The sequence below is a fragment of the Taudactylus pleione genome, unplaced genomic scaffold, assembly GCF_031769625.1.
Source record: "Taudactylus pleione unplaced genomic scaffold, aTauple2 ptg000016l, whole genome shotgun sequence".
NCBI lineage: Eukaryota > Metazoa > Chordata > Amphibia > Anura > Myobatrachidae > Taudactylus > Taudactylus pleione.
The window spans coordinates 48,631,544-48,643,787 of record NW_028284418.1 but is presented as its reverse complement, the minus strand read 5'-3'; the positions used below and the strand labels follow the sequence as shown (position 1 = coordinate 48,643,787).

At 41.6% G+C, this 12,244-nt stretch overlaps 1 protein-coding gene across 2 annotated transcripts in view; it reads right to left on the bottom strand.

Annotated features, from left to right (window-relative positions):
• HERC4 (HECT and RLD domain containing E3 ubiquitin protein ligase 4) overlaps window positions 1-12,244 on the bottom strand; it is a 116,937-nt gene that overhangs the window by 84,626 nt on the left and 20,067 nt on the right. For both annotated transcript variants that reach the window (XM_088476326.1, XM_088476328.1), the window contains exons 4-7: window positions 3,331-3,407; window positions 3,018-3,239; window positions 2,213-2,304; window positions 1,164-1,294 (exon numbers count right to left, since the gene is read on the bottom strand). In XM_088476326.1, the coding sequence (XP_088332452.1) occupies window positions 1,164-1,294; window positions 2,213-2,304; window positions 3,018-3,239; window positions 3,331-3,407 (522 nt within the window). The remainder of the gene's footprint in view (window positions 1-1,163; window positions 1,295-2,212; window positions 2,305-3,017; window positions 3,240-3,330; window positions 3,408-12,244) is intronic.

Here is a 12,244-nt window from a genome sequence, read left to right as displayed (position 1 = left end):
TATTAGCTGGTCAGTACAGTAACATAATCCATTAGAACATACTTAGGCATGTTATTGGGAAACCAAAATGAAAGAAAAACTCGATAATAAGCATACTATCTCCGTATAGAGTAGGGGTGAGCATAAGTGGCCCCCTAGATGTTGTAGAACTACACATCCCAGCATGCCCTGCCACAGTTTTCATATTTGACCATGCTTAAACTGTTGCAAGGGATGCTGGTATTTGCAGTTGAACAACAGCTGGAGGGCCGCTTATTGCCCACCCATAGTACAGAGGATATTACAAGGTGAAAAGTCAAACAATGTATTTTCTAAGATTGTCCATTGATATTTGCTCATAGAATAATTATAATAAAAAAGCTCACAATTATCTTAATTTGGAAGTGTTAGGTTACACAATTCATTCATGCACACTGATGAATCCAAAATTCGCACTATTTCGGTGCTACCCAAGCGCTAATCTTCACGTACTATATAGCTAAATAGTCTAATGTAAATGATATTAATATTGTTAATCGTGCACCAATTGTCCTAAATATTTGTTTAGACATTTGGCCAGCCTTTTCAGAGCAAATTCATTCATACTAACGATACTAGAATAAGACTGTTTAGTTTACCATAAGATAATTATTTTACAAATAAAAACTTTTTTATTGTAAACAACATCGGTGACTCAGTGAGGTTAAGTAGCATATCTTAGTTATTTTACGGCATTTAGAATAATTATTCCTGTATTTGCAATGTTAATAGACACATGGTTAAAAACACAGGTGACCCTTTACTATTAAATACATATCTTAAGTTGAACACAAGAATCAGCGTGCCCAAATTCTGTATTGTACACTGGGGACAATTGGCGCATGACTAACAACATTAAGATCATTTACATTAGACCACTTAACCACAGTACATGAAGGTTAGCATTTGGGTAGCACCAAAATAGTGCAAATTTTCGATTCATTTTTGAAGGAAGGCTGGTTACCTCATCCCTAAGCAGCTTCTGCCACAGGTGCCAGCGGGTTTATGGCGAAGCTGTACATACTAAAATAATTCATGCACACTGAACAGTTGGAGAAAGGAGGAATACATTACCACGGTATTGCACATTCATCCAAGTACTGCGTAAGAACAAAACTGGGATAGAAATATTTTGGTGCCTTTACCTTCCACAAGCGATTTGTGTGACAATGCTTCCCATGAGCTCGAACACTTTCCTGGGGTTGATTTCATTGTTTGTTGAGTTGTGACCAAGTTGTCCATATCCTCCAGCTCCAAAAGTAAAAACACCACCTTCCTAAATAAAAACAGATAATAAAATTACAGCCAGCTAAGCTGGAGACATGTCACAGCTTATGAAGACTCAAAGAACAACAAAGCTTAACAAAAACATCTAGAAGCTTCAGAACTGGGTGCTCCCCACATATCCAGTTATTTTAATGAATCTAGTAATGGCGTTTACTGGATGTAAGCTAAATTATAATCTAAGTTCTTAAAATTCACATGCTGTAGGATCTCCTTCATGATATACATATATAGGAGGATAGAGTCCCTGGACTAGAGTGCACAATTTGTTTTTAGGGCCGAACAGTTGGAATTTTCAGGGTGCACTTAGTGCAGTTGGATACACAGTAACAGACACACTAATAAGCTAACGGAATGTATTTTCCTACTATTCAAAAATATATCAGTTGTTGATCAGAACCAGTGGCCTTTATGAGCCAAAACACATTTCCATTTGTAATCAGATATTAAACGTTCTAATTGGCTGGCATTAGCACAGAGTGTATATGGGCTTCTTCAGACATGAAGAAATGGCAAATTCACTTACAAGGAAACGTAAGATGCTTTATTTTATACAGTAGGTGCTACAAAATGAGAAAATCATCGATATATGCACAGAAAAAGAAAATAATCATCTAAGAAAGAGGTTCCCAATCACTGTCCCCAAGGCTCCCCGACAGTTCAGGTTTTAGAGATATCCATGGCTGAGCACAGGTGATTTAATTAGTACCTCAGTCAATTTGATTTAACCACCTGTGCTCAACCATGGATATCTCTAAAACCTGACCTGTAGGGGAGCCTTGAGGACTGCGTTTGGGAACCTCTGATCTAAGAACATAAGAAAATGGATGGAGTAGCACTGATTGACAATTTCTAATTCACCATCCTTTTGTGGGTGGTTATGCTGTATGTTGGTAGCAGCAGACTGTACCTCTGTAAGTGTGGCAGTATGATCTTCACCACAGCATATATGTACAATTTTCTGAGAACGTAATGACTTGAGGAGACATGGAATTGATCTGTCTGCAGGAAAGAATATATACATTAAAAATAGTGAATTGGCAGGGAGTAGCTTAAGGTTAGCGAAAAATCATGGGGGAAATAAATTACTGGGATTCAAAATATATCCATTTTAAGGCATAACCATAAAAGCTATATTAGTACATGGGCATCTGTGGCACATGGCAGGTATGAAATATAGTAAACTGGTAGGTGTGTGTGTGTGGGGGGGGGGGGGGGGATAACGCAAATTTGGGAGCCGTGCTCCTGCTTGTTGGAGAAACCATGGTAGTTATCCATAGGGCATCCAGCTAGACAAATAAGAAATATATTTGGACACAACAACAATATGCGAGTCCTTTATACAGTACAGGTATTCTTGAAAACTTTAGAAGTAGGAAAGCCAGTTTGAAATTGGACATTTACTACATAATGCAGCTGAAGTTATTGAGAACAAAATGTTAGAGGTGGACACAGAATAGGCAAAAATGCATGAACCCAGATTTGAGATGCCTTTTACTGGCTCATGAGCCCTGCATTGGAGAGAACTTCAGAAGGACACGGACTTTAAACAATTCAAAGGGTGGAACCTTCTCACTCAATCTGCATCGTGCATGCCACTGCTGACCAATAATATTCACTAATAACACTTAATCTACTGTGCAGAAATGACTATAATATATATATATATATATATATATATATATATATATATATATAGATAGAAGCATTCTTACCACTTTCGTCATTAAGACCAAGCTGACCAAATTTGTTCCGTCCCCAACCAAAAATAGCTCCTGAAAGTGTTAGAGCAAAACTGTGAGCTCCCCCAGCGGCAATCTGGTAAAAGGGGATCCCCGATAAGGACTTAAGGTGTTTGGGTGCTGCCTCTTTCTTCAGTTCATGTCCCAATCCAAGCTGGCCATATCGGTTATCTCCCCAAACGTAAATTTCACTTTCTGTGGTATAAACAGGTATACGCAATTGAAATACATTTCGAAAACATACCACAAAAAGTGCTACTTAAGTAAAGTTTGTGTAACTCATTACCTTTGGAGAGTGCTAGTGAGTGATGATGACCACAGGACACCTGCACAATACATATATCAGACAAACTCTTTATATTCCTAGGGAAAAAAAACATGTATTTAGAACAAGGTATATAACAGGATTCGTATAAAGTGACTGTATTTGTTGGGGTCATTGTGTTAGAGAAGTATGATACTTAATGTGTATAGGTTTGTGAGTGCAGTATTTAAAATACTCAGACTATCAAAGAACAATCACAATTCCCCTCTACGCACAGCATGGCTCCTAGGGTCCTCAATACTGTGCAGTGCTGTGTTCTACCCACATTAGTGGTGAAGCGACCCAATCGTTCATATAACTAGCTGCTCTCACGCGCTGACGGCACTTAACCGACTATTTTTTCCAACAAAACCGGTCATAAATTGCCAAATCCGCAGGAGAGTCCGGGGAGTCAGAGGAGATATGTTCTGCACATGTGTTGCGTTCGCATCCCGTGAGACCACGTCAGTTAAGTGGTTAAGACAAGCTAGTGAGCAATCAGCAGCTTGTACAGGACATCGCTGTTCGGCAAGCTAATGCCACCATTCGACCAACTGGTGCTGTAAATACTCTATATTACTCTTAAAAAGAAAAATGCACTGAAAAATAGCATATTTCCGCCCATATACTGAGCTTGAGATACGTTCTGGCCATCAACAGTCAGTACTTTTTTTCTATTAAAGTTTTTTCTACCAAAGTTATAACCTCCCAATCTGTGCAAAAGCTTATCTTATTCATTTTCTGAAATGAGGTCACTTAATTACTGTTTATGGAACTAGTTATAAGAAGTAGTTCTCAAGACCCACTACTTCATCAAGGCCTTCCAGCTTTCATCCTAACCCACATAATACTCTCTCCTCCCTATCTTCCCCTTCTGTGTCACGCCTGTCTGTCTGCCCCTCCCCTTTAGAATGTAAGCTCTCACGAGCAGGGACCTCTTCCCTCATGTGCTTCTCCTTACACTTCTTCTACTGCTTACTCCACATAAAGGCACCTAACACGTCTCTGCCAACTCCCTGCTGCTTATTGTGAGTGCTTTAATCACTATTGCAGCAATGTATATAATGTCCTTCACTGTACTGTAAGTTACTTGTTTGTTTGGTTTTTTTTGTTCACTTATTAGTTTTATACTATGTAAGGCGCTGCGGAACACTTGTGGCGCCATATAAATAAAGGATAATAATAATAACCAGTGGTCGAAGTGGGAATTTTGAAGTGGGGGTATGGAAAAACTAAGATTGTACTTATGCGCGTGTCGAAAAATGGGGGATGGCCACTCATCAGTGTAGTGTACCCTATCGTAGTACCCGTTATACGCATTATGCTACACAATAGTAGTGCCCCTTATACAATGCTCATAGTAGTAGCGCCCCCTATACAATGCGCACAATAGGACTGCCCCTTATGAAATGCCCACAGTAGTATTGTACCCTATAGTGCCCCTATGCAATGCCCACAGTACTAGTACCCCTTATAGAATGCACACATTAGTAGTGCCCCTTATACAATGCCCAGACTGCATTGTACTAGCACCAGCAGCAGCTGCAGAGGGCACTTGTCCAGACAAAATTACAGTCACAGGTGAAGAGGTGGGCATGGAGTGGAGGCAGACAGGGAAGCGGGTGCGTAGGTGAGAAAGAACAGAAGGTGGGTGAAGATTCTGATATAGGCAAGGATGCATGGTAGTAGCTGGTAGAGGACTGGAAGTGGGCAAGGACTAGATGCAGGTGAGGAGACGAGTGTATAGAAGGGAGTGGACTGGAGGCAGGTGAAAAGGCGGGCGAGTAGGCAGGAGACAAATAAAGGCAGGTGAGGAAGTGTCAGAGGAGTGGATGGGGACAGATGCAGAGGCGTTCTGGTAGGCAGGAGAGGACTGGAGGTGGGTGAGTATTGGAGGCAGGCGGGTGGGTAGAAGGGAGTGGACTGGAGGCAGGTAAGGAGGCGGTTGGGTAGGCAGGAGAGACTAGAGCAGGCATTAGGCAGTGAGAAGGTGGCTCGGAGATGACTGGATCGAGGCAGGGAGATGGACGAGGAAGCTTGCCAGTAGGCAGTACAGTACTGGGGGTTGGTGATAATTAGGGGCAGGTAAGGAGGAGGTGGGTATGAGGGGAGTTCAGCTTGTAAAGTGAAAAGTTTAAAAAAAAAGTTAAATTTCCAGATGCTACAGTACCTGTCTGGATTATTAACACTTCGGATAGTCCGGATATCAGGTCCTCTGAGTAGTAATATTTACTCACCACAGTGTGTCAGACCTCCATTGCAGCTTCCTGTGCACTAATAAGCTAATGCTGGTGACAAGCATTGGCTGCAGCTCCACCATCTCCCGCTTGTGGCTATACTCCTTCCCCCCCTCCCTGCAGCCATACTCTCCCCCCCCCCTCGTGACCCTACTGTCCCCCCTCCGTGGCTGTACTCACGAGTCCCAACTCCCCCCGCGCAGCTCACGGCAGTACTCCCGAACTCCCGACCCCCCGCTCCTGGCCCTACTCCCTCCCCCCGCGGCTGTGTCCCGAACCCCCCCCCCCCTCCATGGCTGTGCTCCCGAGTCCTGACCTCCCCCGTTAGCGGCAGTACTCCCGATTCCCCGCTCCTGGTTCTACGCCCGCCCCCTGCAGCTGTCCACATGAGTCCCGAAAAACCACTCCCCAACCTTTCACGGCTGTGCTCCCGAGTCCCAACACCAGTGGCAGTACACTCTTGCGGAGGCAGTATAGCACAGGCTGCCTTCCCTGTCAGGATGCAGGTAGCTGTGGTAAGAGCAGCTGGCTTTAGGGGCTGAGGCTGTACTACACTGACACTCTGACAGCCTATAAGCAGTGTCAGTGTATCGGGCGGGCGGAGGCATGTAGCCTGCTGTCCTTTGAAGTAAAAAAAAAATAGTTTAGTGCTCGAAGTGCCGGTATACCATACCGTTGTATACCGGCACACTTCGAGCACTGATAATAACTGAAAATTAGACCACAATAAAAAGGTGACGATACTGTGCAGCCCCAATTGCCATCACAAAACAAAAAACTCTGACAACATATGCATCTGTTTTAAGCCAAACACATGTCCTGCGACTGTGCTGATTACTATGGACCCGATACTGATGTGGACGGTATTGCACAGCCGCAATGAAGCAGCTGTGGAACACCGTTCAACTAAAATGCAAATGCAGCAGGAGGATTCTGTAGGAAATAGACACCTCCTGCATGCATCTGTGCAGCGTCCGCAGATGCTGCTTCAGATCACCATCGCGACCTTCGAATGTAATGGTTGCTGCCCTCAGCCAGTCTGGAGGAGGAAGATGGATAGCAGAGAAGACAGGAGGTGGGAGATAGATGGCAGAGAGCACAAGTAGGGGAAGATGGATGGCAGAAATAACAGGAGGGGGATGATGGATGGTAGAAAGGACATGAGGGGGGAGGGAGTACAGGGGTGGGGAAGAAAAAAATATCTAAAAATATAATGCATTAAATACCTCTTTTTCCCATAATCTTAAATCACAAGATTAGAGCCCGTTAATTCCGAAACCCCGGGATCACAAAAGGATTTCCAGATTGAAATCCCTATTTACGTCAGAAGGTCCCTGTCCTGCCCAGCCAGGTGCAGGCTGGTGTGAATGGCAGAGTCATGAAATCTGCATGACAACACATTTTTGGGCCCAAACAGAGTTCACACAAACAAAGCAATGCCTAGTGAAGCAGTACGCGCTCTGCATAACGCCCTATATGGAGACAGAAGAGCAGCTTGGGTGCTATACTTCTTGTGGAGAGGAGATACTGACTGATACTATGGGGGAAATAGGGTGAACTGGCTAGTACATCATGGCAGAAAATATGTGATGGTAACTGGCTACCTCTGTATACTCTGCAGGTCATTTGCATTGTAGTAGTATAACCCTATATGATGCTTTGGGTATGCACTTTACACACAGAATTTTCTGGCTCTTAACATTTGATGGGATTTATCCCAAATTGATTTAGAAAAATACAATTGCAACCATTTGAGATAAAATGACAATGCAGGACTTGGCATAGGCTTTCCAAAACATTTAAAAGCAAAATTCTTTATTTGTACATGTTTTAACATAGTTCAGTCATCCTCTGTTCAACTCCTATACATTAAGCACTGAATTGGGAGCAATGTTTAGATATTAATGTGCTTTCTACCCAAAATATGGATTTAATCCAGAAGAAATCTATACTGGGGAGTACAAGCTTTCAGGCATTGTATTTTTGAGTCTTTGTATATTATAACTAATTTGGATGGGCCTAAATGATAAGCTCTTTAATTGTTGGGGAAGAAAAAAACAGGATGGTGTACAACAATATTTCTGGAATGATAGGCTGCGTATACAGTTGGCTGTACCAAAAGATTTCAGTCTAAAGTGCAAATTCAATACTGAGCTAACGTTCCAGAATGATGAAACGCGACTATCAAAAGCGCAAGCTTTGCCCCGCACACCAATAGAAGTGTGCAATAAAAAACTTGCGAAGTTCAGCCTTCCATAGTAGACAAACATGTGCGCGCAGTCTAACATTGTGATGATCAGCTGCACATTGTGCAAAATTGAATCAGCTCCTAAAGAATGAATTTACAACCAAATCAAAGATGTAAATTCTTCAGTTACTACGCAGCACATAGATCAGCATATAACCTTTTCCCAATGAAAAAGAAATAAGTATGTCTCTATGAAACTTGCTGGTACTTCGGCAGTCAAGGGCTTTAACAGCTTCAAGAGTTCAGAACAGCCACTCTCCTGACTGCTAGAAGACACCAGAACACACTGAATGCCTGTGCTGCTAAAATAGCCACTTAGACTGTGGAATTCTGTTGCTGGAAGCACAGACACGACATGATACAGCAAGAACTCTGCAGCTCAGTGTCAAACGAAAAATAACTAATGGTGCATACACACGGTCAGATTTGGTGAACGATTTTTACAACGATTTCTGACAGTATTAAAATGAATGAAATCGTCAAAGTCTGACTGCAAACACAGTCGATGTCAGAGATCGTTATCTGACATGCGGGAACATGCATCGTTCGTTGATGCGTGCCCTACATGTCAAAGATATGAACGATTTTTACAATCGTCATCGTTCATATCTGATAAGAAATCTGACCGTGTGTATGTACCATAACATTATAAATGAAATATGTTCCATTCTGCAACATTGTACTGAGGTGGCATTTTGGCGAGTCAAGAACCCTGGCTTGATATTGCAATGTTATCTACACAAAATGAAAGGTAGTAATGGTAACTGACAGAATGGCTGTGACATCAATAGTGCAGATCTTCAAGTTGTCAGGTAAAAATATGTAGCCTACTCAAAATTGTTTAGAGATGATCCCGCACCAGACTGAAGTGTGGCAGTATATATCATAGACCAACTTATTTTCTGGATATAAATGTAATAATTTAAATATGTAAAGTAGTTGGCGGTCCTCCCTAGGAAAATGTGAGTAAATACACACAACTATACAAAATTAGCAGAAATTCTAAATAGAAGAAATTCCTTTCATGTGGCACTCGTTGTCTAAAGTATTATATAGTATTAAGGTGTAAAGGTAATATATATTAAAATTTAACCTTTATTGTACTACTAAAATATAGGTGTTTAAGTATCCAAACTCAAATTATAGAGAATGACTAGTCTGCCCCTAAAACAAAAACACAAAACACATATTTCAATCTAGAATGGTGTGGTGGCAAATATATTAGTCTTGAATAAATTCACATTGATATCTAACCACCTAGGGGCATATAGGAGTACTATAATGTGTGGTAAATCCTTTAAATATATTAGTTTATGTTCCTCCGTATGTCAATCTGTACTGTATTAGAACAAAACTTAGTCACAGTGAAGGTATCAAAAGATACATAGCCCAAAATGTTCTATACAAGTATGTTCATAGGTATTCCGAAAGAAGATTTCAACATGAAGATACGTATGCACTAGATTTGCAGTATTAGAGTAGCTTATCCATATAACACAGTAGTAATGTCCAAGAGTAATAGTACTGACCCTCACTGTGGTTCAGATACTGAGGATCCTCAGAGACAGTTTCCATTTCACATATTTTCTACGATATAGTTTGAAGTCACATATATCAGTAACATTAGGTTGTAGGTGAACAAGCTGCTAAGGCGAAATGCGCGTCTTACGAGCCCCCAATCAGACACCGTGGGGCATGACCACTTACCACCTAATACCTTCACTATGACTAAGTTTTGTTATAATACAGTACAGATTGACATACAGAGGAACTTTAACTAATATATTTAAAAGGATTTACCACACTTTGTAGTACAGGTTGAGTCTCCCATATCCAAATATTCCGAAATACGGAATATTCCGAAATACGGAATAATTTTGGCATGACTGAGATAATGAAACCTTTGATTTTTGATAGTTCAATGTACACAAACTTTGTCTAAGGCACAAATTATTAAAAATATTGTATAAAATTACCGTCAGGCTCTGTGCATAAGGTGTATATGAAACATAAATGAATTTCATTTCTGTACACAATCTTTGCTTGAGATACAAAATTATTGAAAATCTTGTATAAAATGACCTGCAGGCTGTGTGTATAAGGTGTATATAACACATAAATGCATTCTGTGTGTATATTGGGGTCCCATTCCCAAGATATTTCATTATGCTATGCAAATATTCCAAAATACGGAATATTCCGTTATCCAAAATACCCCTGGTCCCAAGCATTTTGGATATGGGAGACTCAACCTGTACTCCTGTATGCTCCTAGGTGGTTAGATATCATTGTGAATTTATTTGAGACAAATATATTCGCCACCACACCATTCTAGATTGAAATATGTGTATTGTGTTTTTGTTTTAGGGGCACAATAGTTATTTTCTATCATTTGAGTCTGGATAATTAAACCCCTATATTTTAATAGTACAATAATGGTCACATTTTAACATATATTAACTTTACATCTCAATACTATATAATATTTTAGACGAGTGCCCCATGAAAGGAATTTCTTCTATTTAGCATTTCTGCTAATTTTGTATAGTTGTGTGTATTAAAAATATGTAGCCTTCAGATTAATGGGGGAAATCAATTCTTTTCACCCGCAACTGATAGTGCCGGGCGCCCGACAGAACAATTCACGAGTTGCTCTGTTCAGGCGCATACAGCCCCGGGAGCACACATTTCTGCCCGCAGCCCCCAAGGCAGACGAGCAGAAAGGTGCAATATGTTGGCACTTTGGGCGCAAAAAGCAGGACTTTAGACTGGTCTAGCAGTTTTACGCAACTAAACCCTGCCTATTTGGGCGCAACATGCATGGGCCACCAAAAACAATTGAATATCTAGGAGTTAATTCTAGCACCCTGTACCTGTTACAACTCGTGCAGTAACTCTTTCTTGCCTGGGGTGTCGCTCTCTGCTCTGGTGCTTCTAGCACTCTTTGGTCTGTTTCTAAGCTGTTTGTTGCATCAGCTAGGTGTGCTAGAAGCACCAGAGCAGAGAGCGACACCCCAGGCAGGAAAGAGGAACTGCACGGGTTGTGTCAGATGCAGGGTGCTAGAATGCTTACTTATATTGCACCCCAATCTCCTAGCGTTCCTGCTAGGCTGTTTTAGCGGGGCGCCGCGCTCTGTCTGATTTCAATAGGGCAGAATGTGCCCTGCCATTTTGGAAGTGCCCCGCTAAAACAACAAAGCGGGTGCTGTCCTCACCCACAAGACGCAGTGTCCCGCGGGTGGGAAAAATAGCGGTGCAGCGATCACTGCCAGTGAATAGATGCCGTGCGCATGTGCACGGCATCTATTCACAAAGAGAGGAGAGCTTGGAGGCAGCCCAGCATGTACGTTAAATGCCCGGCACACTCCCAAAAGTGATGAAAAGGGGGCACATCTTAAAGACATGCCCCCTTTTCGGGCATGCACTAGAGTGCCCTTTCTAGGTCCGGCGCCGGACCTACAGTAAACACTATCTTCTGTCACTTTAGACAGGAGATATGGTGCGATAAAACAATTGAATTCCCCCCCGAAGAGTGAACAACCACTAGGAAAGCATCCAGAAGGGAGTACGGCCAATACGTTAATCAAAATACTTAATTATTTCATATGAAATGTAGCTGAAGAGAACTATATCTAACTTAGAAGCATGCACAGCCATGCAATGTAATTGAAAAAGATTTATCCCATTAGAATGTAACCTCTCACAAGCAGGACTCTTTCCTGTTACTGCTTCATAATTATGTATTTATATTAATATGTAAACCTGTCTGTATCTAACTAAAGTGATTAGAATGTACACATATAACGTCATACTCTTAAAATAGGAAGACAGCTGACAGTTTAGAGCAGTGCTTCCCTACTCCAGTCCTCAGGGACCCCCTACAGTACATGTTTTACAGATCTCCTAGTTGGTGCACAGATATATTCATTACTGGCTGACAACTGAAAAAATCCATAGGTGGAGCTAATAATTTCACTGAGGAGATCAGTAAAACATGCACTGCTATGAGTCCCTGAGGACAGGAGTTGTGAATTAGAGAAACGATCCACAAATTTATTTACTTTTTTAATAGAGAACTGAAACATTCTTATGAACATCTGATTTTCAGTGCAAACAATACTCAATATCAATGAGGGCTGTCAGATACTATTTTTACATACAATGTAGTGGTTGCTCATTGGGGGAGATTCAATTCAGCGCAATGTGAATAGCGCCAGGAAGGAGTTCCCGGAGCTACTGAATTTACCGCACTGTTAAGTCCGACTACAGGATTTCTCTCCTGTGGTGAGAGCAGATATCAGACTTAAGTGCCGGCCACAATGCCGTTCTCTGGCTTAGCGCGGTGCTAACAGCATAGCGTCCGGCACTTAAATTGGAGAATGACAGTTACCGCGATTTTACACCCAGCTTA